Genomic DNA, 26,633 nt, shown 5'->3' with positions numbered 1-26,633 from the left:
TGTGATTTAATTATATGTGAATTGTGTTTTTTTCTTTTGTTAAAAAAATTGTTTAATTATCTGCATTTTAATAAGTAAGGTTAGCTAAAATATTTTTCGTTAGTTAACTTAATGTTGTATTCAAATTTTAAAAATATCATTGTAGTCGTATTCAAATAATATGGGATCCCAATGCTGCTTGTGGTTTTTGAATAATTATTAGCATTTTAAGTTGTTAGTTACCGAGATTAGAATTTGTTAGTTAACTTAATGTTTTATTAAATAAATAAATATATCATTTTAGACGTACTCAAATAAGATGGATCTCAATGGTGCTTCCGGTTCTGGGAGTAATCCCTCCCCAGCCAGATCGTCGTATACTGATTTGGCCTGAGTTCGAAGGGTAAGTTATTAGTCAATTCATTTGTAGCAGATATTCAATAAATATACTTTAACATTTCATAAATGTTATCGAATCTGTTTTGCAGGATTCTTTCACCGAAGAACGACGTAAGTACGTTTATCAAGCAAAAGTTTAAGCAACAACTTTTTTTGGGTGGCTACCCTTGGAGGTATGTGACGGAGACTCAGCGTGACTTCTACTGGGATCAATTTGTACGTTGTTTTGATAACTCTCAGATTTTATATCAATATTTTATACTTATTCTTATTTCTCAAACATGGAAGCCCTCAGAAATTAATTTAATTTTGGTTTGAAATAACAGGCCCAGTATAGGTGGGAGCCGCAGCACGAAAAGGAAATTAGAGAGATTTGGAAAAACCTGAGTGCTGAGACTTACCGCCGCACAATGCATCGCCGGCAGAACACTGACAACGTGCCTCGTACAGTAGATCCTGCGATCTGGGCTACCTATATTGCCCATTGGGAAGAGGAATCGTGGAAGAAGATGGCGACGGCGTATGGGAACAATAGGCGTAGCGAGCCTGCTAGTCCAAGGACTGGTATCTCTAGGCACATTGCCGGCTCGAGACCCTATGCGGTGCACGCGACTGCGAGTATGGTAAGAAATATTTTTAGTGCATAATATAGAAAATTATTATGTAAGAAATATTATTTTCATATTCACTGTTCGTTAATTGAAATTATCTCCGTTTGTACGTCCAATGCAGCGTCAGGAGCTGAACAGAGATCCAAACAGTTACGAGCTCAATCTGAAGACGCATAGCGGCCGAACGGGACCTTTTCCGATGGTAGATCAACGTACATCAAAATTAAATTATGCTTTATTTTTTAAAGAAATTCTACATTTTTAGTGATATTTATTCATATACATATGTCATTTGGGAAAATAGGAGGAGGTCGAGCGTCGCATCGACGAGCAGTTCCCACTGAGGCATACTGGAGATGCCCAGCACTATCCGATGCCTGAGGATGTGAATGCGATTTATTTCGACGTCGTCGGTGGTGTAAGTCATCGACGGGTATATGGTATCTGGTCTACCGCACATACCATATACCGGGATGAGATGACACCTTGTCCTCGCGGGTCTAGCAAGATGAAGCCGACGACGGCGGCGCAGAATGAGGCGATACAGGCCGCCAGAGCTGAGGTGGAGGCTGCGAGATAGGAGAGCCAGGCAGTCAGACTGGAGAGCCAGGCAGCCAGACTGGAGATGAAACATCCTAGAACTTCTAAAAAAATTTTTTTTTTTTTTTAAAACTCTCTGATAATAAAATAATGAATATAAATATATATATATATATATATATATATGCCCATACATATATATATAATACTTAAAAATAACTTTACTTAATTTAATATAAATTTACACATTAAACATAAATAATAACGGAAGTACATGCATGCAAATAAATACCTAACATTAATTACTAAATAATAATCCATAAGATTGTCATAATAAAATTCCTAAATAATATTTCCTTGACAAAAATCCATGCAAACTTATAAAATAAATACTAAAAATCTAATAGTAAAACATATGCGGAAATAAATGTTCTAGTTTCAACATAAAATTCATAATTGAGCGATGGTCACGGGTACTAGCCGCCTGGATACTCATACGCCCTCGCCGCCAGTCGGGAACACATTAACTTCATTATTATTCTGCTCACCTGCACCATTTAAATCTAGTGAGCCTAGAGGCTCAGCACGTTCTATCCTTATATAACAAAATGAAACCACACACAAGCACACATCATATAAAATACGTGAATATTAATTATACGTGCATGCTCTTAAAATATTATGAATATAAACATGAAATAAAATCATACTATTTAATCATCATGCTATAACATGTATCATCATAAATATCATAAATTAACTTATCAAATTTTCTTAGTTCTCAACAGGTCGTATCCATGTCGGTGGCCTCATACTGAGCGATTGATCAATCTATAAACCAACGTACGCGGCGGTGGGATTTCCACCTCTGTGCTGCTACTTCACCAGCCCTCTCAGCTGGATCCATAAGCTCATCATACTTACACATCATTAGGAAGGTCACCGGGCCCAGGTATCCCGGCCTCCAACCACATCACTTTCCACCTTCACTTCAACTTCCATAAAAATATTTTTCATAACATGCTCTTAAACTTATCATGAAAATTCTTAATGATGCATGAACTTAAAATTTTCAATATTTCTTTATTTCATGAAAATTTGTCCGTAAATATATATTTAATTTATTTTCTTAAAAATAATACTTATATATCTAATAAAAATGCATGCATGAATTAAATATATATTTACGAACATTTATTTTTCCAAGGACTTGTTCGAGCTGCTGACCGCTAGACTTAAACTCCAAAATTCTTAGACTGGCCCAAAAACCCAAAAGCCCAACCTGACCTGGCCCATTAAGCTTCTTGGGCCCTCAAGCCCAAGAGAAACTAATGGGCTCACTTAAAATATACTTTAAGCCCATTAACTAATTAACTTAACATTTAATTAATAAAAGTATTATTTAACCATTAATTATAAACTAGACCGATAAAATTATTAAACCCGACTACACTTGGCCCAATAATTCTCATGGATCACACGGCCCATGACAAATTAGAGGGCTCACTTACATAATTTATTTAATCCCATTAAACTAGTCCAATTAATTAATTAATCAAGACCAAACCCATTAATTGTTAATTAATCTCTCATTTAATTAAAATAAAAACACCCGAGCCCAAATAATAAAAATCTAGACCCGGACTAAAATTATTTGACCCATCAATTTAGACCCGACCCGAACCCAAAACGAGCCCGGCCCATGAAACCCAAGGAAGGAAAACAGTACCTTTCCCCTTCACCATACCTCACGGCCATGACCCTTATCCCCTTTGCTACAGCCCAACTCCGGCCACCCCTGGCCGGAGCTCCGGCGCCTGGACCACCCCAGGATCCAGGTGCAACCCCAGCCTAGGGCCTGGCTCGAGCCAAGCCTTACATGGCTCGGCCAAGGCCCCTAAACTCCATGCAAGCTGCGCAGGCTCCTTTTCTGGACAGCCCATGATACATTGCATGTTCCGACCAGCTCCGGCCACCAACGGCCGGAGGTCCGACACCTGGACCACCCCAGGGTCCAAGTGTATCCCCCTGACCAGGCCTGACTCGAGCCAAGCCCATGCATGGCTCGGCCAAAGGCCCTAAACCCGACAGAAAATTCTGCACGCCTAGCTGCTGTCCCAGCCCCTTTTCCCTTGGTTCCAGCCCTTCCAGCCGTGAACCACCTAGCCAAAACCGACCCTTAGGAACCCCCTTAGACCCCTGAATGAGCAGCCAGCAGTTCGAACCCAAGACATGTCCAGAAATAGTGCAAAACCGAGCCATGAAGTGCAAAAACGTGAGGAACATGCATGAACTTTAATATTTTATTTTCTAGATCAAAACACATGCAATAACAGATCTTGTAAGCATAAAATATTTGTAATATGATTTAAATGGTGTTAAAGAATGGAAATCAAACGTGCCTTGATGAATATTTGATCAAAGTGTTGATACCGACGCGTATTCGGTTACCGGACGACGAACGACGAACAAAACTTGATAAAACTCCAAAGGTTGGTTATGGTGGTCTAGAAATCTGATGAGGAGCGTGGGGATGGGGAAGAGAAGAGGTGGAGGAGGCGGCTAGGTGAATTACCGTAGGTTTTATTTTTTTAAAGGGGTAGGATTAGGTTAAATCTTTAATAAAACATGGTTAAGATATTAAGATATTATTGAATACAATAAAATAAAGTTAAAACTCTTAAATACCAGATAATTAAATCTGATTTTTAACTTAAATCCCGAAATAATAATTTTGGGAATTTTTAAATATTAATAAAAGTCAATAAAATGACTTATTTTGGCCAAAAACAAATTCTTAAATTAATATATAATTAAATACTAAAATTCTCTTGACACAATACTTTAAAATAATATTTTAAGGCTAAAAAAACTCATAAAATATTTTTGGCTAAATATTTTGGCATCTCGTCCGTCCACGGTCCCGCCTACGCGATCAAAAAGTAAACTTTCTCAAATAAATTCATAAATCACATCATACCTATTTAAATGCCGAACAAACATTTAAAACATGCTAATAAATCATATAATTCACATAATAACATATAAAATTAATTTAACACATTTTCACATTATTTTAAAATTATTAAATCCCCTAGTTATGCATGCGGATTTACGTGCCGAATTTCTGGGCGTTACAGGAGACCCAGCAGCTTCGAGCAGACTTGGTCGCGCCTGAGTAAGATGGAGCAGATGCTGGCTAAGATCGATCTTATCTGCATCCAGCAAGAAGAAGAAACAATCCGTAGAAGACACACGTGCTACGCTCAGGCGTCATATCCATCGTACTCGATGCGTATCCAGGAGCCCACTCAGCATGACGGCGATGGCGGCGGCGATGACGAAGATGACGACGATGACGATGATAACGGGGGCGACGATGACGAGATGCAGCAGGCGTCGGATTGGTCACAGCTCATGTTTCAATAGACTAATGTTTGTATCAACATTTGGATAATTTGTGTGCACTTTGGTTTAATATTTGAAGTAGTTAAATTTATTTGACCAATTTGTTATTTTATTAATTATATTATTTTAATAATATTATTAATTTATATTTTATTAATAAAATATATAAATAAACGTTTATATAATTAACATTAAAATATTTGCCACGCTTTATGGTTCAACCGTCACAAAATGTGTGATTTGCCACGGCAGACGTATAACCGGTTTATATTCAACCATGGCTACTTTGCCATGGTTGTTTTGAAGCGTCGCAATATTTTGCCACGGTTTTTGTAAAAGCGTCTCAAATTTTACCACGGTTGGATTAAACCGTCGCAACTAAATGCGACGATGCATTTTGGAACGGTAGAGAATAAGCGTCGCAAAATCGTTTCAAATTCAATTTTGCGACGCTATAATCATCGCAAATCCCAGATTTTTTGTAGTACTATGGGTGTCTTTAAACATTTGATTGAAAAGGGTTTCGAGTTTCGACCAGTATTAAAAAATTTACATAACCTATACTAACTGATAGATAATCGGTTGGAGGGACAAATTCAGGAGTGTTAGTTAATTTTAAAGATCCAAGAAGAAAAATGTTTATTATGGAAGATTATGGTTTTCACTAACACGGAAAAAAATAAATAAATAAATAAAATACAGTCGCATGTAGATTGTTTTCAGAACTCTCAATCTTGAAGATGGAAATGTCAAATTTGTGGTAAAGAATTATTGGACGGAAGATCCATAAATTTTATATTCGTACGTTTCCATTTCTTGGTGATCCAAAGTCTTTAAATTAATTAAAAAAATTCGTAGCATAAGATAAAGTTAGTAATTATATACGAGATGCCTCTTGCATGCAATATATAGTAGCTCGAATAATTTTGTTCGTAAAGAAACCCACTCACCACAGTGTTGTTCATAGTTCCGATTAGAACAAAATGTACGGATCCTTGATCGTGATCATAGTATATATTGCTAGCAGTCGTCTCCGGTCTCCCAAACCCACCTAGGCTACATGAAACGAACATAAATCCATTCGGATTGAAATCGACGCCGGTTACGTGACCCCCAGTCGATGTGTGAATAACCTTCGTGCATGCTCCAGAGTTCACATCCCAAATAACCGAGTGCAATCAAACTTTTCCGTAAATTCCGAATTCTGCACATAAGAAAGGAATTTTCTGCAAAGGACACAGGGTTCGGAAGATGGTCTGTGTACAGGCCCGGATCTGTTATTTTTTAGATTTTTCGTAATTTCTAACGTAAAATGCACGGATGTGGTTACAGACCCCATGCAGGGTCCATATCTTCAACTTCTTGACTTTTCTTGGCATGCTTCTTATAATTCTTCCTCGCTTTCGGGGCAAATTGACACCGTAAAGTTTGACTTTCTTTTTCATTTTTAAAGTTTTTTCCAACTTTTAGTTAAACCTACAAAACATAAAAAATACGACGACTTAAGCGCAAAACTCAGAATAAAAATTTCAGATAAACATGAGTACAACAAAATAAAGTTCTAAATCTATTTTTTAGGAACGGGTGTTTCAACTTTCCAGTTCCCCATGAGGATCTAATATATGGCTATAGTAGGCAATAACCCAACTCATTTCTTTTTATTACTATTACTACGTAATTTTGCTCACAGAGGCATAGGCGGGTTGGTAAGGCCTGAGGTAACGTGAGAAGAAATTTTCCAGCGTTGCGGGTTCGATCCTCGTGTGGAAGCATATTCCCTGCTGAAATATTGTGGGATATGCTCTGGGGTTGGCCATGTTGCTCCCTCCTTCAGGTCCATACCGCTCGTGCACATCCTTTAATTTAACCTCCGCATGAGTCAATGGGCATCTGACTCATGTGAAATGGGTTCTCTTCGGAGTCAACCTTTTCTTATTACTACATAATTTTTGTTTTAGTCAAATAACGTCTATTGTTTCCACATCCAAAGCTAGACCTGGCCACGGGCCGGATCCGGATCAACAAAAAGCTGACTTAACCAGCACGCTTATGCCCGATTACGGTCTGGTTCATGGAACCGGTGGTCTGGGTCCGGTTAATCGTCGGTTCCAGGTCCGGACCGATCTTTTATTTTTTTAAAAAAACTATTTTTAAATAAATATTTAAGGAATAAAAAATGAATTAAGAAAATAAGGATTTACACAACACAATTGAACTTATGAAAACTCTATCAAATATTTCATTATGTAAATAAAAAAATTTATTACATTTGTTCAAATATATATATAACATTTCAACTTTTAACAATTTATATATATATATATATATATACATTTAAAAAAGTCGACTCGCCGGGTCGAACCCGTCCAACCCGACGGGTTGACGAGTCTGGCACCCGTAAACCGTAATCGAACCGCCTAATGACGGGTCTGGTCACGATTTCGGATCAAACCCGTTGACCCGATTAACAATGAAATCGTAAATCACAAATACAGGTACATACAAAATTCTTTTTGTTTCTGATTAATGTTTAAATATTACACAGAATTCATTTGGCCATGTGAATAGCTTTATTGCCGGAAATTAAAATTTTATTTATTTAATTTGTATGAATTAGAATATTTCAGTAGGCACAACATCTTTAAACAGTATAATGTAATGAGTTTTCCGTTACATGGGTGCACATATACATATATATAATTTTTTATATTAAGTTCAAGCCGCCTAACTCTAAAACCTGAATTCGTCCTTTCCGTTGCCCTTTCCTATTCATTATCTCCAGATGAAAATGAAAACTTGATATAATATAGATTCAATAGTCGGCCACAATTTCCAAAGAAAATTTTTTTATCCAGGAAAAGAAAAGCAAATTATAAAGAGAAACAAGGATTTTCATGTCGGTTCTCATTCAAATCTAATATCGCTGAAACAAAATCCAGAAAATAAGGCTGCTAGATTCTCTCTTAGATTGTGCTCCATTAAGGGAAATTTGCATTTTTAGTATATAATTTTGTCACTTTATAATTTTGGTCTATTATATTATTAAATTTCAGTTTTAATCTTGTAATTTTTTTTTTGAGACACTACACCAAAAAAAAAAAGGCGTTTGCCACGATTCTAGTGTGCCATAAACCGTGACAAAATTGAATTTTCCACGGTTTTGTCACGGTTTACTGAAACCGTCCGAAAACGTATTGATTTAAAGAATACCGTGGAAAATATTGCCACAGTTTAAGAAAAAGCGTAGCAATATATTGCCACGGTTTAATAACAACCGTGGAAAAAAATTGTCACGGTTAGAATAACCGTGGCAATATATTGCCACGCTTCATATAAACCGTGACAATTATTTTCCACGGTTTACAAACAACCGTGGAAAAAATATAATTTTTTATAATAAAAAATTTTAATTATATGTTATTATTAATAATGAATAATAATTTTGGAATATTAATAAAAATTAACATCAAATAATTATAACAAAATGATGTGAATTTAATAAAATACTTGAACGGAGGCAGCGGAGGAGGAGGACCGGCACGACAGATGTCGGCGACGGCATGTCGGCAGGAGGGTGGAACTTTTCAAACAAAAAAAAAACACATTTAATCCATAAATCATCATGAAAGGAATTTTATTCCTTAATATTTTCGGCCCTTGTATTAATTGATATTATTAGATTTTGCTTTCTAGACAAGATAAAATATTTGGTAAATATTCTGAGTATATATCGATTATGTTAAAGATATATTTGCCAGGTTTAAATCATGTCTTGATAAGGAGATTATTTGATGTAATATAATTCGATATTATCAAGATTTGATTTGCAAGATTTGATAGAGTTTATTTCCTACTAAAACATGTTTTCTTATTCGTGTAGGACTCTATCTAAGGAAATCTTCAAGATTTGAAAGCATATCTATAAAAGGGGATTTCACGCACAAGATGAATAAGACTTCAGACGATAATTCACTGCGCATACTCTGAAGAATTCTGTTGAAGAATTTAAAGAACTCTGAAGCAAGGTTTGCAACCATCGTTGTTGCTTGTCCCCGTGTTGCCGTTCGTGTTGAAGACATCAGAGACAACACTGTGGGAACTGTGTTGTTCGAAGATTTTTTGTGTCTCTTCATTTTAGGCTACGGGAGTTGCATCCAATTTCTTTTATACTCTGTTGTATTTTAGGATGCAAGTTTGATTTCTCAACATGTTGAGAAATTTAGGATTTAATGACTTTTCGTAAAATTAATAGGATTGCTTTGTAAGACTGATCTTACATTTACTAGTAATATTTAGCCCTAAGGCACCAGCACGAGTTTTATACTCGTGCAAAATTTATTACTTGTGTTTTATTTACGCTTTAAATTTTCGCTGCACTGTGTTGTCTTTGGTGTTACGACACAAAGTACAACACTGCCTTGTTTTATATAACAACCACATACACGGTTTCTTTCACGTGGTATCAGAGCCACCACTTGACTTTACTAAGTGAGTTCCTAGTTTGTGTTACAGGTTAGTTATAGATACTCCATATACAAGTGCTATTCGTCCACCTATTTTGGATGGAACAAATTACGGCCCTTGGAAATTGAAGATGGGCATGTACATTCAGTCCATTGAATCCAGGGCTTGGCAACGTGTTCTTGACGGTTGGACATCACCTATGAGAGATGATGATGTACCAGGACCAAAGCCAAGATCACAATGGACAACCGATGAGAATACTGCGGCTATTTATAATGCTAAAGCTCTTAATGCTATGTTCACTTCAGTTGATATGAATATTTTTAATCTAATTGGTACTTGTACTTGTGCTAGGATGCTTGGGAGAAACTACAAACCCACTGTGAAGGCTCGGCAAGTGTCAAGAAGACAAGGATGCGTCTCATAACTTCAAAATTTGAGAAAATGATAATGGAGGAATCAGAGACCATCATGGAATATAATGGAAGATTGAAGAGCCTTGCGAATGAAGCATCTATTCTTGGTGACCCTATTTCAAACGAGAGACTTGTTTCTAAAGTGCTTCATTCTGTCCCCAAAAGATTTCACACCAAGGTTTGTGCTATAGATGAATCCAAGGATACGTCTATAATGGGTTTGGATGAGGTAATTAGCTCTCTTCGCACATATGAGATGGAGTTGGAAGCCGAAGATGACTCGAAAGGTAAGTCTATTGCTTTTCAAGTATCTAATGATGTTTACAATGATTTTGCTGAAGTTCAATAGGAAGTAAAGGATTTTGAACTTGAGAAAAATTCTATTGCCTTGATCACGAAGAAATTTACTGATTATCTCAAGGTAATGAAAGAAAAGAAAGATATGAAAAGTGCACAACCCTCAATGTTTCCTAGACTACCTACTTCAGAGAAACCTCAAAAACCTGCTGCTACTCGAGGACCTCGACAAAGGTATGAAGGTAAGGTTCAATCCTCAAGTAAAAATTTTGATAATGTTCAATGCAGGGAATGTAAGGAATATGGCCACTATGCTTATGAATGCGCAAATCGCCTTCGGAAAGGTATGAATGTTTCTCTGAGTCGTGATGATTTTGAAGAAGAACAAGAAAAGGTTGAACAGGCAGATCTCATATCTTTTACTGCTTTACTGGAGAGTAAGAAAATTTTTTAGATCAATCCTCTCGGTGTTGGCTCCGGTGTTGCAACACCTGGACGCAACACTGTTCAAAAATCTGTTTGTCTTGTTGCTTCTAACCTTGATAATTCCAGTAATCATGAAGAACAAGTAGCTGATCCTTATACTCTGGAAAGTATTCAAAAACTCTATGAAGAGTTGTACTGTGATTGGAACAAGAGGAATCAGTTGAACACAACCCTTACAAAAGAGAATACTGAATTGAAAGCTGTCGTAGCTAGGTTGGAAATTCTCTTGAGTAAGAAAGATCTGGAATTAGGGTTGCTGAATTCTGAACTTGAAAGAGCAAAAACAACACTTGATAAATTTAATTCCAGTTCAAGCAAACTTGATTCCATTCTGACTATGGGTAAGAATGATAAGTTTGGTCTTGGTTTTAAAGAAAGTGTTTTTGAAACTGGTGAATCTTCCAAAACACCAGTGTTTGTGAAGGAAGGTAATGATTCCTTGAATCATCCTTCAACTGCTTCGAAAGGTAAGAAACCCATTGTTGAGAAAAATATTTTTGTCCCAAAGCCAAAACAATGAAAACGTCCTTTTGTGTGTCATTATTGTCTCAAACCTGGCCATATCAGACCTTTTTGTCGAAAGCTGAAAAATGACTATCTATTGTAGGAATCTAAGCAGGTGTTGCCCCCCCCCCCCCCCCCCCCCCTCCCCCCCCCCCCCCCCCCCCCCCCCCCGTGTTGCACAACACCAAGAGCAACACTGGCATAAAGAGGCCCACTGTGAAGAAAGTTTGGGTACAAAAGTCTGATATTATATGTTTTATTATTTATACTTCTTTGAAAGCTAACACTGCAGGTAATTGGTATTTTGATAGTGGAAGCTCACGACACATGACAGGTTTGAAATATCACCTCATGGACTACATTGAAAAAAATGATGGTAGAGTGACCTATGGAGGTGGTGCAAAAGGAAGAATTGTTGGCAAATGAACACTCAATGTGGAAGGATTTCCAAAGCTTCACAACGTCTTACACGTTGAAGGACTTAATGCGAATTTAATTTCAATTAGTCAACTATGTGATGACGATTTGCATGTGAAGTTTGATAAAAATACTTGTGAAATTTTTGATAATACTAATCGTTGTGTTATGACAGGTACAAGATCAGTTGATAATTGCTACCAACTTGGTGAAGAAATGGCATGTAGACATTCAAAGGTTGATGAGTTTAGTCTATGACACCAAAATCTTGGACATGTGAATTTCAAGACCTTAAAGAATCTGAGTAAGTTTGAAGCTGTCAGAGGTCTTCCAAATCTAAAATCTGGTGTTCCATATGTTTGTGGTGCATGCCAAAAAGGTAAACAAACCCGTGTTGCACATCCCGTGTTACAACACTGTGGGACAACATGGTGTCTTGAACTTTTGCACATGGATTTGATGGGTCCCATGGAAGTCGAAAGTTATGGAGGTAAAAAGTATTCTTTGGTATGTGTTAATGATTTTTCATGTTTTACATGGGTAAGGTTTCTTAGAGAAAAATCAGACACTTTTGATGTGTTCAAGAAGTTGTTTACCAAGATTACTAACCTACATACTTTGACTGTAGCAAGAATCAAAACTGATCATGGAAAGGAATTTGAGAACTCATCTTTTTCTTCTTTGTGTGATAAGAAGGGCATTTCACAGGAGTTCTCTGCTCCAAAAACTCCTCAACAGAATGGAATTTCCGAAAGGAAGAATAGGACGTTGCAGGAGATGACTAGGGTGATGATGAGCTAAAAAAATATCTCCAAGAGATTTTGGGCAGAAGCATTGAACACAGCGTGCCATATTTCCAATCGTGTTTATTTGAGAAGTGGTTCTTCGATGACTTCCTATGAGATCCTCATGGGAAAGAGACCAAATCTTAACTATTTTCATATATTTGGCTGTGTGTGTTATGTTTTGAATGATAGAAATCACCTAGCAAAATTTGATTCCAAGAGTGATAAGTGTTTGTTCATTGGTTATTCTACTAACAGTCGTGCTTATAGGATGTATAACCTTAGGACCAGAACAATTATGGAATCTATTAATGTTATTTTTGATGATGTTGCAGATCTTAAAGGAAAAACTGCTGAAGATGATATTGAAGGCTTGCTGGAAATTCCTCCCGAAGAACACAGTATTGTCCCGGATGTTACAACACCAAATACAACACTGGTTCCTCCAGAAACTGTTCATGAGGAAAATTCCCAAAATACTGAGGAAATTGAGGTCATTACTGAAAAGGACATTCCAAGCAAGATACAGAAGAATCATCCATCATCACAGATTATTGGAGATGTTCATGGAACAAGACAAACTCGAGCTAAGGACAAAGTTGACTACCGCAAGATGGTTGGGTTAGTATGCATGAGTTCCGTGTACTCACAGGTAATGTATTCATGTTTTGTCTCCAATATTGAACCCAAGAATGTTACTGATGCTTTTAATGATGAATTTTGGGTAAATGCCATGCATGAAGAACTTGAGCAATATGCATGCGGATTTACGTGCCGAATTTCTGGGCGTTACAATTCTCTCCCCCTTAAATGGAATTTCGTCCTCGAAATTGAAACGAACTCTAAGCAAGAACAAGTTTCCTCGTGTAGTTCCGAATCGAGCAATCCAAATACGACAAATTTAATGCATTTAAATAACATTACCCGTGATGCGCAAAGTATCTGGTGCTGCTTCCTCTGCCTGCATCACAAAGACTCGTCCAGCAGCATTCTTCTTGGGACAATGCAGCATAATGTGTCCCGGTTCCTTGCAATGGTAGCACATGCCTGATCCCTTCATACACGGTCCTGGATGGGGCTTCTGGCATTTCTGGCAGAGAGGTAGTGCTTCTGCACGAGGGACGATAGCTCCTTGCTGTCTCAGTGGATTTGGGCCTTTCGACGGCCCAGTAGACTGCTTCTTTGCATCCTGCTGTGGATACGACTCATGGTACGATGTTTGTAGCTGCCTCTTCCTCTGTTGCTCCCTCAAGATATCCTTCCTACCCTCCTCGGATCGTAGTGCCCTACTCACCGCTGCCTCATAAGTGGTGACGTCCAACATGCGTACATCATGCTTGATGTCCGCCCTAAGCCCATCAACAAACTGTCTCAATTTCTCCGGTGCACTGTCAGCAATAAGGGGTACGAAGCGACACCCCCTCTCGAACTGTGTAATGTACTCCACCACAGACTTGTCCCCCTGACGGAGACTCATGAACTCCCGGATCATGCGGCTGCGCACATCCTCAGTGAAATACTTGGCAAAGAATATACGTCTGAACTCTATCCAAGTCAAAGTAGGTAGGTTTACGCCCCTAACAGCGCCTTCCCACCACGAGGCTGCATCCCCTCTCATATAAATTGCACACTTGACTCTGTCCACATCTGTAATCCCCATGTAGTCAAAGATAGACTCTAGTGATCGGATCCATCCCTCGGCAATGAGCGGATCAGTGGTGCCTGTAAACTCCTTGGGTCCCTTCTTCTGGAACCGCTCAGCCACATCCTCATCGTGTGAAAGCCTCGGACGTGCCGCCTGCTGCTCCAACAGAGCAGTAATCCCAGCCATCATATTCGCATTGGCCTGCTCCAATGCTGAAAGAGGATTCTGTGGAGGTGGAGGTGGAGGTCCCCCACGTCTGTTCACTGGTCTCGGAGGCATTCTGTACCACCACATATTTCTTTACGTAAATCGCCATGCATAACTAATATTTTTGACTTTAAGACTGTCGTAACTTTAAATTCTCATTTTCATAAATAAATAAAAACATAACTCATGTGTCCCATGCATAAATCATAATTTAAAACACTTAAAACTTACAGACTGGCAGTGCGGCTTCTGAGCTCCATGTAGCAGACTAGTAACCCTCCAAGGACCAAGGCTCTGATACCAAATGAAACATCCTAGAACTTCTAAAAAATTTTTTTTTTTTTTTTAAAACTCTCTGATAATAAAATAATGAATATAAATATATATATATATATATATATATATATATGCCCATACATATATATATAATACTTAAAAATAACTTTACTTAATTTAATATAAATTTACACATTAAACATAAATAATAACGGAAGTACATGCATGCAAATAAATACCTAACATTAATTACTAAATAATAATCCATAAGATTGTCATAATAAAATTCCTAAATAATATTTCCTTGACAAAAATCCATGCAAACTTATAAAATAAATACTAAAAATCTAATAGTAAAACATATGCGGAAATAAATGTTCTAGTTTCAACATAAAATTCATAATTGAGCGATGGTCACGGGTACTAGCCGCCTGGATACTCATACGCCCTCGCCGCCAGTCGGGAACACATTAACTTCATTATTATTCTGCTCACCTGCACCATTTAAATCTAGTGAGCCTAGAGGCTCAGCACGTTCTATCCTTATATAACAAAATGAAACCACACAAAAGCACACATCATATAAAATACGTGAATATTAATTATACGTGCATGCTCTTAAAATATTATGAATATAAACATGAAATAAAATCATACTATTTAATCATCATGCTATAACATGTATCATCATAAATATCATAAATTAACTTATCAAATTTTCTTAGTTCTCAACAGGTCGTATCCATGTCGGTGGCCTCATACTGAGCGATTGATCAATCTATAAACCAACGTACGCGGCGGTGGGATTTCCACCTCTGTGCTGCTACTTCACCAGCCCTCTCAGCTGGATCCATAAGCTCATCATACTTACACATCATTAGGAAGGTCACCGGGCCCAGGTATCCCGGCCTCCAACCACATCACTTTCCACCTTCACTTCAACTTCCATAAAAATATTTTTCATAACATGCTCTTAAACTTATCATGAAAATTCTTAATGATGCATGAACTTAAAATTTTCAATATTTCTTTATTTCATGAAAATTTGTCCGTAAATATATATTTAATTTATTTTCTTAAAAATAATACTTATATATCTAATAAAAATGCATGCATGAATTAAATATATATTTACGAACATTTATTTTTCCAAGGACTTGTTCGAGCTGCTGCTGACCGCTAGACTTAAACTCCAAAATTCTTAGACTGGCCCAAAAACCCAAAAGCCCAACCTGACCTGGCCCATTAAGCTTCTTGGGCCCTCAAGCCCAAGAGAAACTAATGGGCTCACTTAAAATATACTTTAAGCCCATTAACTAATTAACTTAACATTTAATTAATAAAAGTATTATTTAACCATTAATTATAAACTAGACCGATAAAATTATTAAACCCGACTACACTTGGCCCAATAATTCTCATGGATCACACGGCCCATGACAAATTAGAGGGCTCACTTACATAATTTATTTAATCCCATTAAACTAGTCCAATTAATTAATTAATCAAGACCAAACCCATTAATTGTTAATTAATCTCTCATTTAATTAAAATAAAAACACCCGAGCCCAAATAATAAAAATCTAGACCCGGACTAAAATTATTTGACCCATCAATTTAGACCCGACCCGAACCCAAAACGAGCCCGGCCCATGAAACCCAAGGAAGGAAAACAGTACCTTTCCCCTTCACCATACCTCACGGCCATGACCCTTATCCCCTTTGCTACAGCCCAACTCCGGCCACCCCTGGCCGGAGCTCCGGCGCCTGGACCACCCCAGGATCCAGGTGCAACCCCAGCCTAGGGCCTGGCTCGAGCCAAGCCTTACATGGCTCGGCCAAGGCCCCTAAACTCCATGCAAGCTGCGCAGGCTCCTTTTCTGGACAGCCCATGATACATTGCATGTTCCGACCAGCTCCGGCCACCAACGGCCGGAGGTCCGACACCTGGACCACCCCAGGGTCCAAGTGTATCCCCCTGACCAGGCCTGACTCGAGCCAAGCCCATGCATGGCTCGGCCAAAGGCCCTAAACCCGACAGAAAATTCTGCACGCCTAGCTGCTGTCCCAGCCCCTTTTCCCTTGGTTCCAGCCCTTCCAGCCGTGAACCACCTAGCCAAAACCGACCCTTAGGAACCCCCTTAGACCCCTGAATGAGCAGCCAGCAGTTCGAACCCAAGACATGTCCAGAAATAGTGCAAAACCGAGCCATGAAGTGCAAAAACGTGAGGAACATGCATGAACTTTAATATTTTATTTTCTAGATCAAAACACATGCAATAACAGATCTTGTAAGCATAAAATATTTGTAATATGATTTAAATGGTGTTAAAGAATGGAAATCAAACGTGCCTTGATGAATATTTGATCAAAGTGTTGATACCGACGCGTATTCGGTTACCGGACGACGAACGACGAACAAAACTTGATAAAACTCCAAAGGTTGGTTATGGTGGTCTAGAAATCTGATGAGGAGCGTGGGGATGGGGAAGAGAAGAGGTGGAGGAGGCGGCTAGGTGAATTACCGTAGGTTTTATTTTTTTAAAGGGGTAGGATTAGGTTAAATCTTTAATAAAACATGGTTAAGATATTAAGATATTATTGAATACAATAAAATAAAGTTAAAACTCTTAAATACCAGATAATTAAATCTGATTTTTAACTTAAATCCCGAAATAATAATTTTGGGAATTTTTAAATATTAATAAAAGTCAATAAAATGACTTATTTTGGCCAAAAACAAATTCTTAAATTAATATATAATTAAATACTAAAATTCTCTTGACACAATACTTTAAAATAATATTTTAAGGCTAAAAAAAACTCATAAAATATTTTTGGCTAAATATTTTGGCATCTCGTCCGTCCACGGTCCCGCCTACGCGATCAAAAAGTAAACTTTCTCAAATAAATTCATAAATCACATCATACCTATTTAAATGCCGAACAAACATTTAAAACATGCTAATAAATCATATAATTCACATAATAACATATAAAATTAATTTAACACATTTTCACATTATTTTAAAATTATTAAATCCCCTAGTTATGCATGCGGATTTACGTGCCGAATTTCTGGGCGTTACAGGAGACCCAGCAGCTTCGAGCAGACTTGGTCGCGCCTGAGTAAGATGGAGCAGATGCTGGCTAAGATCGATCTTATCTGCATCCAGCAAGAAGAAGAAACAATCCGTAGAAGACACACGTGCTACGCTCAGGCGTCATATCCATCGTACTCGATGCGTATCCAGGAGCCCACTCAGCATGACGGCGATGGCGGCGGCGATGACGAAGATGACGACGATGACGATGATAACGGGGGCGACGATGACGAGATGCAGCAGGCGTCGGATTGGTCACAGCTCATGTTTCAATAGACTAATGTTTGTATCAACATTTGGATAATTTGTGTGCACTTTGGTTTAATATTTGAAGTAGTTAAATTTATTTGACCAATTTGTTATTTTTATTATATTATTTTAATAATATTATTAATTTATATTTTATTAATAAAATATATAAATAAACGTTTATATAATTAACATTAAAATATTTGCCACGCTTTATGGTTCAACCGTCACAAAATGTGTGATTTGCCACGGCAGACGTATAACCGGTTTATATTCAACCATGGCTACTTTGCCATGGTTGTTTTGAAGCGTCGCAATATTTTGCCACGGTTTTTGTAAAAGCGTCTCAAATTTTACCACGGTTGGATTAAACCGTCGCAACTAAATGCGACGATGCATTTTGGAACGGTAGAGAATAAGCGTCGCAAAATCGTTTCAAATTCAATTTTGCGACGCTATAATCATCGCAAATCCCAGATTTTTTGTAGTACTATGGGTGTCTTTAAACATTTGATTGAAAAGGGTTTCGAGTTTCGACCAGTATTAAAAAATTTACATAACCTATACTAACTGATAGATAATCGGTTGGAGGGACAAATTCAGGAGTGTTAGTTAATTTTAAAGATCCAAGAAGAAAAATGTTTATTATGGAAGATTATGGTTTTCACTAACACGGAAAAAAATAAATAAATAAATAAAATACAGTCGCATGTAGATTGTTTTCAGAACTCTCAATCTTGAAGATGGAAATGTCAAATTTGTGGTAAAGAATTATTGGACGGAAGATCCATAAATTTTATATTCGTACGTTTCCATTTCTTGGTGATCCAAAGTCTTTAAATTAATTAAAAAAATTCGTAGCATAAGATAAAGTTAGTAATTATATACGAGATGCCTCTTGCATGCAATATATAGTAGCTCGAATAATTTTGTTCGTAAAGAAACCCACTCACCACAGTGTTGTTCATAGTTCCGATTACAACAAAATGTACGGATCCTTGATCGTGATCATAGTATTGCTAGCAGTCGTCTCCGGTCTCCCAAACCCACCTAGGCTACATGAAACGAACATAAATCCATTCGGATTGAAATCGACGCCGGTTACGTGACCCCCAGTCGATGTGTGAATAACCTTCGTGCATGCTCCAGAGTTCACATCCCAAATAACCGAGTGCAATCAAACTTTTCCGTAAATTCCGAATTCTGCACATAAGAAAGGAATTTTCTGCAAAGGATACAGGGTCCGGAAGATGGTCTGTGTACAGGCCCGGATCTGTTATTTTTTAGATTTTTCGTAATTTCTAACATAAAATGCACGGATGTGGTTACAGACCCCATGCAGGGTCCATATCTTCAACTTCTTGACTTTTCTTGGCATGCTTCTTATAATTCTTCCTCGCTTTCGGGGCAAATTGACACCGTAAAGTTTGACTTTCTTTTTCATTTTTAAAGTTTTCTCCAACTTTTAGTTAAACCTACAAAACATAAAAAATATGACAACTTAAGCGCAAAACTCAGAATAAAAATTTCAGATAAGCATGAGTACAACAAAATAAAGTTCTAAATCTATTATAAAATTTGTGCTTACCATTTTTGTTATTATTTTTTTAGGAACGGGTGTTTCAACTTTCCAGTTCCCCATGAGGATCTAATACATGGCTATAGTAGGCAATAACCCAACTCATTTCTTTTTATTACTATTACTACGTAATTTTGCTCACAGAGGTATAGGCGGGTTGGTAAGGACTGAGGTAACGTGAGAAGAAATTTTCCAGCGTTGCGGGTTCGATCCTCGTGTGGAGCATATTTCCTGCTGAAATATTGTGGGATATGCTCTGGGGGTTGGCCATGTTGCTCCCTCCTTCAGGTCCATACCGCTCGTGCACATCCTTTAATTTAACCTCCGCATGAGTCAATGAGCATCTGACTCATGTGAAATGGGTTCTCTTCGGAGTCAACCTTTTCTTATTACTACATAATTTTTGTTTTAGTCAAATAACGTCTATTGTTTCCACATCCAAAGCTAGACCTGGCCACGGGCCGGATCCGGATCAACAAAAAGCTGACTTAACCAGCACGCTTATGCCCGGTTACGGTCTGGTTCATGGAACCGGTGGTCTGGGTCCGGTTAATCGCCGGTTCCAGGTCCGGACCGATCTTTTATTTTTTAAAAAAAACTATTTTTAAATAAATATTTAAGGAATAAAAAATGAATTAAGAAAATAAGGATTTGCACAACACAATTGAACTTATGAAAACTCTATCAAATATTTCATTATGTAAATAAAAAAATTTATTACATTTGTTCAAATATATATATATAACATTTCAACTTTTAACAATTTATATATATATATATATATATATATATATATATTTAAAAAAGTCGACTCGCCGGGTCGAACCCGTCCAACCCGACGGGTCGACGAGTCTGGCACCCGTAAACCGTAATCGGACCGCCTAATGACAGGTCTAGTCACGATTTCGGATCAAACCCGTTGACCCGATTAACAATGAAATCGTAAATCACAAATACAGGTACATACAAAATTCTTTTTGTTTCTGATTAATGTTTAAATATTACACAGAATTCATTTGGCCATGTGAATAGCTTTATTGCCGGAAATTAAAATTTTCTTAATTTAATTTGTATGAATTAGAATATTTCAGTAGGCACAACATCTTTAAACAGTATAATGTAATGAGTTTTTCGTTACATGCGTGCACATATACATGTATATAATTTTTTACATTAAGTTCAAGCCGCCTAACTCTAAAACCTGAATTCGTCCTTTCCGTTGCCCTTTCCTATTCATTATCTCCAGATGAAAATGAAAACTTGATATAATATAGATTCAATAGTCGGCCACAATTTCCAAAAGAAAATTTTTTTATCCAGGAAAAGAAAAGCAAATTATAAAGAGAAACAAGGATTTTCATGTCGGTTCTCATTCAAATCTAATATCGCTGAAACAAAATCCAGAAAAGAAGGCTGCTAGATTCTCTCTTAGATTGTGCTCCATTAAGGGAAATTTGCATTTTTAGTATATAATTTTGTCACTTTATAATTTTGGTCTATTATATTATTAAATTTAAGTTTTAATCTTGTAATTTTTTTTTTGAGACACTACACCAAACAAAAAAAGGCGTTTTCCACGATTCTAGTGTGCCATAAACCGTGACAAAATTGAATTTGCCACGGTTTTGTCACGGTTTACTGAAATCGTCCGAAAACGCATCGTGGCAAATGTTTGCCTGCCACAGTTTAAGAAAAAGCGTAGCAATATATTGCCACGGTTTAATAACAACCGTGGAAAAAAATTGTCACGGTTAGAATAACCGTGGCAATATATTGCCACGTTTCATATAAACCGTGACAATTATTTTCCATGGTTTACAAACAACCGTGGAAAAAATATAATTTTTTATAATAAAATTTTTAATTATATGTTATTATTAATAATGAATAATAATTTTGGAATATTAATAAAAATTAACATCAAATAATTATAACAAAATGATGTGAATTTAATAAAATACTTGAACGGAGGCGGCGGAGGAGGAGGACCGGCACGACAGATGTCGGCGGCGGCGTGTCGGCAGGCGGGTGGCACTTTTCAAACAAAAAAAAAACACATTTAATCCATAAATCATCATGAAAGGAATTTTATTCCGTAATATTTTCGGCCCTTGTATTAATTGATATTATTAGATTTTGCTTTCTAGACAAGATAAAATATTTGGTTAATATTCTGAGTATATATCGATTATGTTAAAGATATATTTGCCAGGTTTAAATCATGTCTTGATAAGAAGATTATTTGATGTAATATAATTCGATATTATCAAGATTTGATTTGCAAGATTTGATAGAGTTTATTTCCTACTAAAACATGTTTTCTTATTCGTGTAGGTCTCTATCTAAGGAAATCTTCAAGATTTGAAAGCATATCTATAAATGGGGATTTCACGCACAAGATGAATAAGACTTCAGACGATAATTCACTGCGCATACTCTGAAGAATTCTGTTGAAGAATTTGAAGAACTCTGAAGCAAGGTTTGCAACCATCGTTGTTGCTTGTCCCCGTGTTGCCGTTCGTGTTGAAGACATCAGAGACAACACTGTGGGAACTGTGTTGTTCGAAGATTTGTTGTGTCTCTTCATTTTAGGCTACGGGAGTTGCATCCAATTTCTTTTATACTCTGTTGTATTTTAGGATGCAAGTTTGATTTCTCAACATGTTGAGAAATTTAGGATTTAATGACTTTTCGTAAAATTAATAGGATTGCTTTGTAAGACTGATCTTACATTTACTAGTAATATTTAGCCCTAAGGCACCAGCACGAGTTTTATACTCGTGCAAAATTTATTACTTGTGTTTTATTTACGCTTTAAATTTTCGCTGCACTGTGTTGTCTTTGGTGTTACGACACAAAGTACAACACTGCCTTGTTTTACATAACAACCACATACACCGTTTCTTTCACGTGGTATCAGAGCCACCACTTGACTTTACTAAGTGAGTTCCTAGTTTGTGTTACAGGTTAGTTATGGATACTCCGTATACAAGTTCTATTCGTCCACCTATTTTGGATGGAACAAATTACGGCCCTTGAAAATTGAAGATGGGCATGTACATTCAGTCCATTGAATCCAGGGCTTGGCAACGTGTTCTTGACGGTTGGACACCACCTATGAGAGATGATGATGTACCAGGACCAAAGCCAAGATCACAATGGACAACCGATGAGAATACTGCGGCTATTTATAATGCTAAAGCTCTTAATGCTATGTTCACTTCAGTTGATATGAATATTTTTAATCTAATTGGTACTTGTACTTGTGCTAGGGATGCTTGGGAGAAACTACAAACTTACTGTGAAGGCTCGGCAAGTGTCAAGAAGACAAGGATGCGTCTCATAACTTCAAAATTTGAGAAAATGATAATGGAGGAATCAGAGACCATCATGGAATATAATGGAAGATTGAAGAGCCTTGCGAATGAAGCATCTATTCTTGGTGACCCTATTTCAAATGAGAGACTTGTTTCTAAAGTGCTTCGTTCTGTCCCCAAAAGATTTCACACCAAGGTTTGTGCTATAGATGAATCCAAGGATACGTCTATAATGGGTTTGGATGAGGTAATTAGCTCTCTTCGCACATATGAGATGGAGTTGGAAGCCGAAGATGACTCGAAAGGTAAGTCTATTGCTTTTCAAGCATCTAATGATGTTTACAATGATTTTGCTGAAGTTCAATAGGAAGTAAATGATTTTGAACTTGAGGAAAATTCTATTGCCTTGATCACGAAGAAATTTACTGATTATCTCAAGGTAATGAAAGAAAAGAAAGATATGAAAAGTGCACAACCCTCAATGTTTCCTAGACTACCTACTTCAGAGAAACCTCAAAAACCTGCTGCTACTCGAGGACCTCGACAAAGGTATGAAGGTAAGGTTCAATCCTCAAGTAAAAATTTTGATAATGTTCAATGCAGGGAATGTAAGGAATATGGCCACTATGCTTATGAATGCGCAAATCGCCTTCGGAAAGGTATGAATATTTCTCTGAGTGGTGATGATTCTGAAGAAGAACAAGAAAAGGTTGAACAGGCAGATCTCATATCTTTTACTGCTTTACTGGAGAGTAAGAAAAATTTTTAGATCAATCCTCTCGGTGTTGGCTCCGGTGTTGCAACACCTAGACGCAACACTGTTCAAAAATCTGTTTGTCTTGTTGCTTCTAACCTTGATAATTCCAGTAATCATGAAGAACAAGTAGCTGATCCTTATACTCTGGAAAGTATTCAAAAACTCTATGAAGAGTTGTACTGTGATTGGAACAAGAGGAATCAGTTGAACACAACCTTTACAAAAGAGAATACTGAATTGAAAGCTGTCGTAGCTAGGTTGGAAATTCGATCTCTTGAGTAAGAAAGATCTGGAATTAGGGTTGCTGAATTCTGAACTTGAAAGAGCAAAAACAACACTTGATAAATTTAATTCCAGTTCAAGCAAACTTGATTCCATTCTGACTATGGGTAAGAATGATAAGTTTGGTCTTGGTTTTAAAGAAAGTGTTTTTGAAACTGGTGAATCTTCCAAAACACCAGTGTTTGTGAAGGAAGGTAATGATTCCTTGAATCATCCTTCAACTGCTTCGAAAGGTAAGAAACCCATTGTTGAGAAAAATATTTTTGTCCCAAAGCCAAAACAATGAAAACGTCCTTTTGTGTGTCATTATTGTCTCAAACCTGGCCATATCAGACCTTTTTGTCGAAAGCTGAAAAATGACTATGTTTTGTGGGAATCTAAGCAGGTGTTGCCCCCCCGTGTTGCACAACACCAAGAGCAACACTGGCATAAAGAGGCCCACTGTGAAGAAAGTTTGGGTACAAAATCTGATATTAGATGTTTTATTATTTATACTTCTTTGAAAGCTAACACTGCAGGTAATTGGTATTTTGATAGTGGAAGCTCACGACACATGACAGGTTTGAAAGATCACCTCATGGACTACATTGAACAAAATGATGGTAGAGTGACCTATGGAGGTGGTGCAAAAGGAAGAATTGTTGGCAAATGAACACTCAATGTGGAAGGATTTCCAAAGCTTCACAACTTCTTACACGTTGAAGGACTTAATGCGAATTTAATTTCAATTAGTCAACTATGTGATGACGATTTGCATGTGAAGTTTGATAAAAATACTTGTGAAATTTTTGATAATACTAATCGTTGTGTTATGACAGGTACAAGATCAGTTGATAATTGCTACCAACTTGGTGAAGAAATGGCATGTAGACACTCAAAGGTTGATGAGTTTAGTCTATGACACCAAAAGCTTGGACATGTGAATTTCAAGACCTTAAAGAATCTGAGTAAGTTTGAAGCTGTCAGAGGTCTTCCAAATCTAAAATCTGGTGTTCCATATGTTTGTGGTGCATGCCAAAAAGGTAAACAAACCCGTGTTGCACATCCCGTGTTACAACACTGTGGGACAACACGGTGTCTTGAACTTTTGCACATGGATTTGATGGGTCCCATGGAAGTCGAAAGTTATGGAGGTAAAAAGTATTCTTTGGTATGTGTTGATGATTTTTCACGTTTTACATGGGTAAGGTTTCTTAGAGAAAAATCAGACACTTTTGATGTGTTCAAGAAGTTGTTTACCAAGATTACTAACCTACATACTTTGACTGTAGCAAGAATCAGAACTGATCATGGAAAGGAATTTGAGAACTCATCTTTTTCTTCTTTGTGTGATAAGAAGGGCATTTCACAGGAGTTCTCTGCTCCAAAAACTCCTCAACAGAATGGAATTGCCGAAAGGAAGAATAGGACGTTGCAGGAGATGACTAGGGTGATGATGAGCTAAAAAAATATCTCCAAGGGATTTTGGGCAGAAGCATTGAACACAGCGTGCCATATTTCCAATCGTGTTTATTTGAGAAGTGATTCTTCGATGACTTCCTATGAGATCCTCATGGGAAAGAGACCAAATCTTAACTATTTTCATATATTTGGCTGTGTGTGTTATGTTTTGAATGATAGAAATCACCTAGCAAAATTTGATTCCAAGAGTGATAGTGTTTGTTCCTTGGTTATTCTACTAACAGTCGTGCTTATAGGATGTATAACCTTAGGACCAGAACAATTATGGAATCTATTAATGTTGTTTTTGATGATGTTGCAGATCTTAAAGGAAAAACTGCTGAAGATGATATTGAAGGCTTGCTGGAAATTCCTCCCGAAGAACACAGTATTGTCCCGGATGTTACAACACCAAATACAACACTGGTTCCTCCAGAAACTGTTCATGAGGAAAATTCCCAAAATACTGAGGAAAGTGAGGTCATTACTGAAAAGGACATTCCAAGCAAGATACAGAAGAATCATCCATCATCACAGATTATTGGAGATGTTCATGGAACAAGACAAACTCGAGCTAAGGACAAAGTTGACTACCGCAAGATGGTTGGGTTAGTATGCATGAGTTCCGTGTACTCACAGGTAATGTATTCCTGTTTTGTCTCCAATATTGAACCCAAGAATGTTACTGATGCTTTGAATGATGAATTTTGGGTAAATGCCATGCATGAAGAACTTGAGCAAATTGTCCGAAATGATGTGTGGTTTTTGGTTCCACCTCCTGATCATGGTAATGTCATTGGTACAAAATGGATTTTTAAAAATAAAACCGATGAATCAGGAAACATCATTAGGAACAAAGCAAGGTTGGTTGCTCAAGGGTATACTCAGGTTGAGGGGGTTGATTTTGATGAGACCTTCGCTCCTGTTGCCCGCATTGAGTCAGTCCGCCTATTGCTAGCTATTGCATGTCATATAGGTATAAAACTTTACCAAATGGATGTGAAGAGTGTGTTTTTAAATGGTATTTTAAATGAGGAAGTGTATGTGAAGCAACCCAAAGGTTTTGAGGATCCACACCACTTTGATCATGTTTACAAGTTGAAAAAGGCACTCTATGGCTTGAAGCAAGCTCCACGAGCATGGTATGGTAGGTTGACCGAGTACTCGAAATTGGCTTCAAACGAGGTGAGGTTGACAAAACCCTTTTTATTCAAAAGGCCAAAGGTGAAATTCTTATTTGTCAAGTCTATGTGGATGAAATTATCTTTGGTGCTTCTTCTCAAAAGCATGTTGATAGTTTTGTTGAATGCATGTCTTTTACTTTTGAAATGGGCATGGTAGGAGAGTTAACCTTTTTTCTTGGATTGCAAGTTAAGCAAACAAATTATGGGATTTTTCTTTGTCAAAGTAAGTATGAAAAGAATTTGGTGAAAAAGTTTTGCAAAGAGAATGTTAAGAACATGAAAACTCC

The 26,633-nt window shown here is 37.2% G+C and overlaps 2 protein-coding genes across 3 annotated transcripts; one reads left to right on the top strand and one right to left on the bottom strand.

Moving 5' to 3' along the window:
* Positions 1-308: 308 nt before the first annotated feature.
* Positions 309-1,569, top strand: LOC140878669 (uncharacterized). Its single transcript, XM_073282284.1, has 5 exons — positions 309-382; positions 468-594; positions 705-1,001; positions 1,111-1,191; positions 1,294-1,569. Exons 1-5 carry the CDS (start codon positions 309-311, stop codon positions 1,567-1,569), a joined length of 855 nt encoding a protein of 284 aa, XP_073138385.1.
* Positions 1,570-1,848: 279 nt separating this feature from the next.
* On the bottom strand, positions 1,849-13,637 carry LOC140877370 (uncharacterized). 2 transcript variants are annotated; one of them, XR_012149272.1, is made up of 2 exons: positions 3,932-4,094; positions 1,849-2,077 (listed from the first exon to the last, which is right to left on the bottom strand). XR_012149272.1 is itself a non-coding variant. In XM_073280904.1 (2 exons), exons 1-2 carry the CDS (start codon positions 13,628-13,630, stop codon positions 2,022-2,024), a joined length of 456 nt encoding a protein of 151 aa, XP_073137005.1. In that variant the 5' UTR covers positions 13,631-13,637; the 3' UTR covers positions 1,849-2,021. The 2 variants fall into 2 exon arrangements, 1 of the variants encoding a protein (XP_073137005.1); XM_073280904.1 differs by lacking the exon at positions 3,932-4,094 and adding an exon at positions 13,231-13,637.
* Between the last annotated feature and the right edge of the window lie 12,996 nt (positions 13,638-26,633).

This window comes from Henckelia pumila, chromosome 2 (assembly GCF_033568475.1).
Source record: "Henckelia pumila isolate YLH828 chromosome 2, ASM3356847v2, whole genome shotgun sequence".
Lineage (NCBI taxonomy): Eukaryota > Viridiplantae > Streptophyta > Magnoliopsida > Lamiales > Gesneriaceae > Henckelia > Henckelia pumila.
Note: the sequence above shows the minus strand (reverse complement) of the source record. Positions and strands in the feature narration are given on the sequence as shown.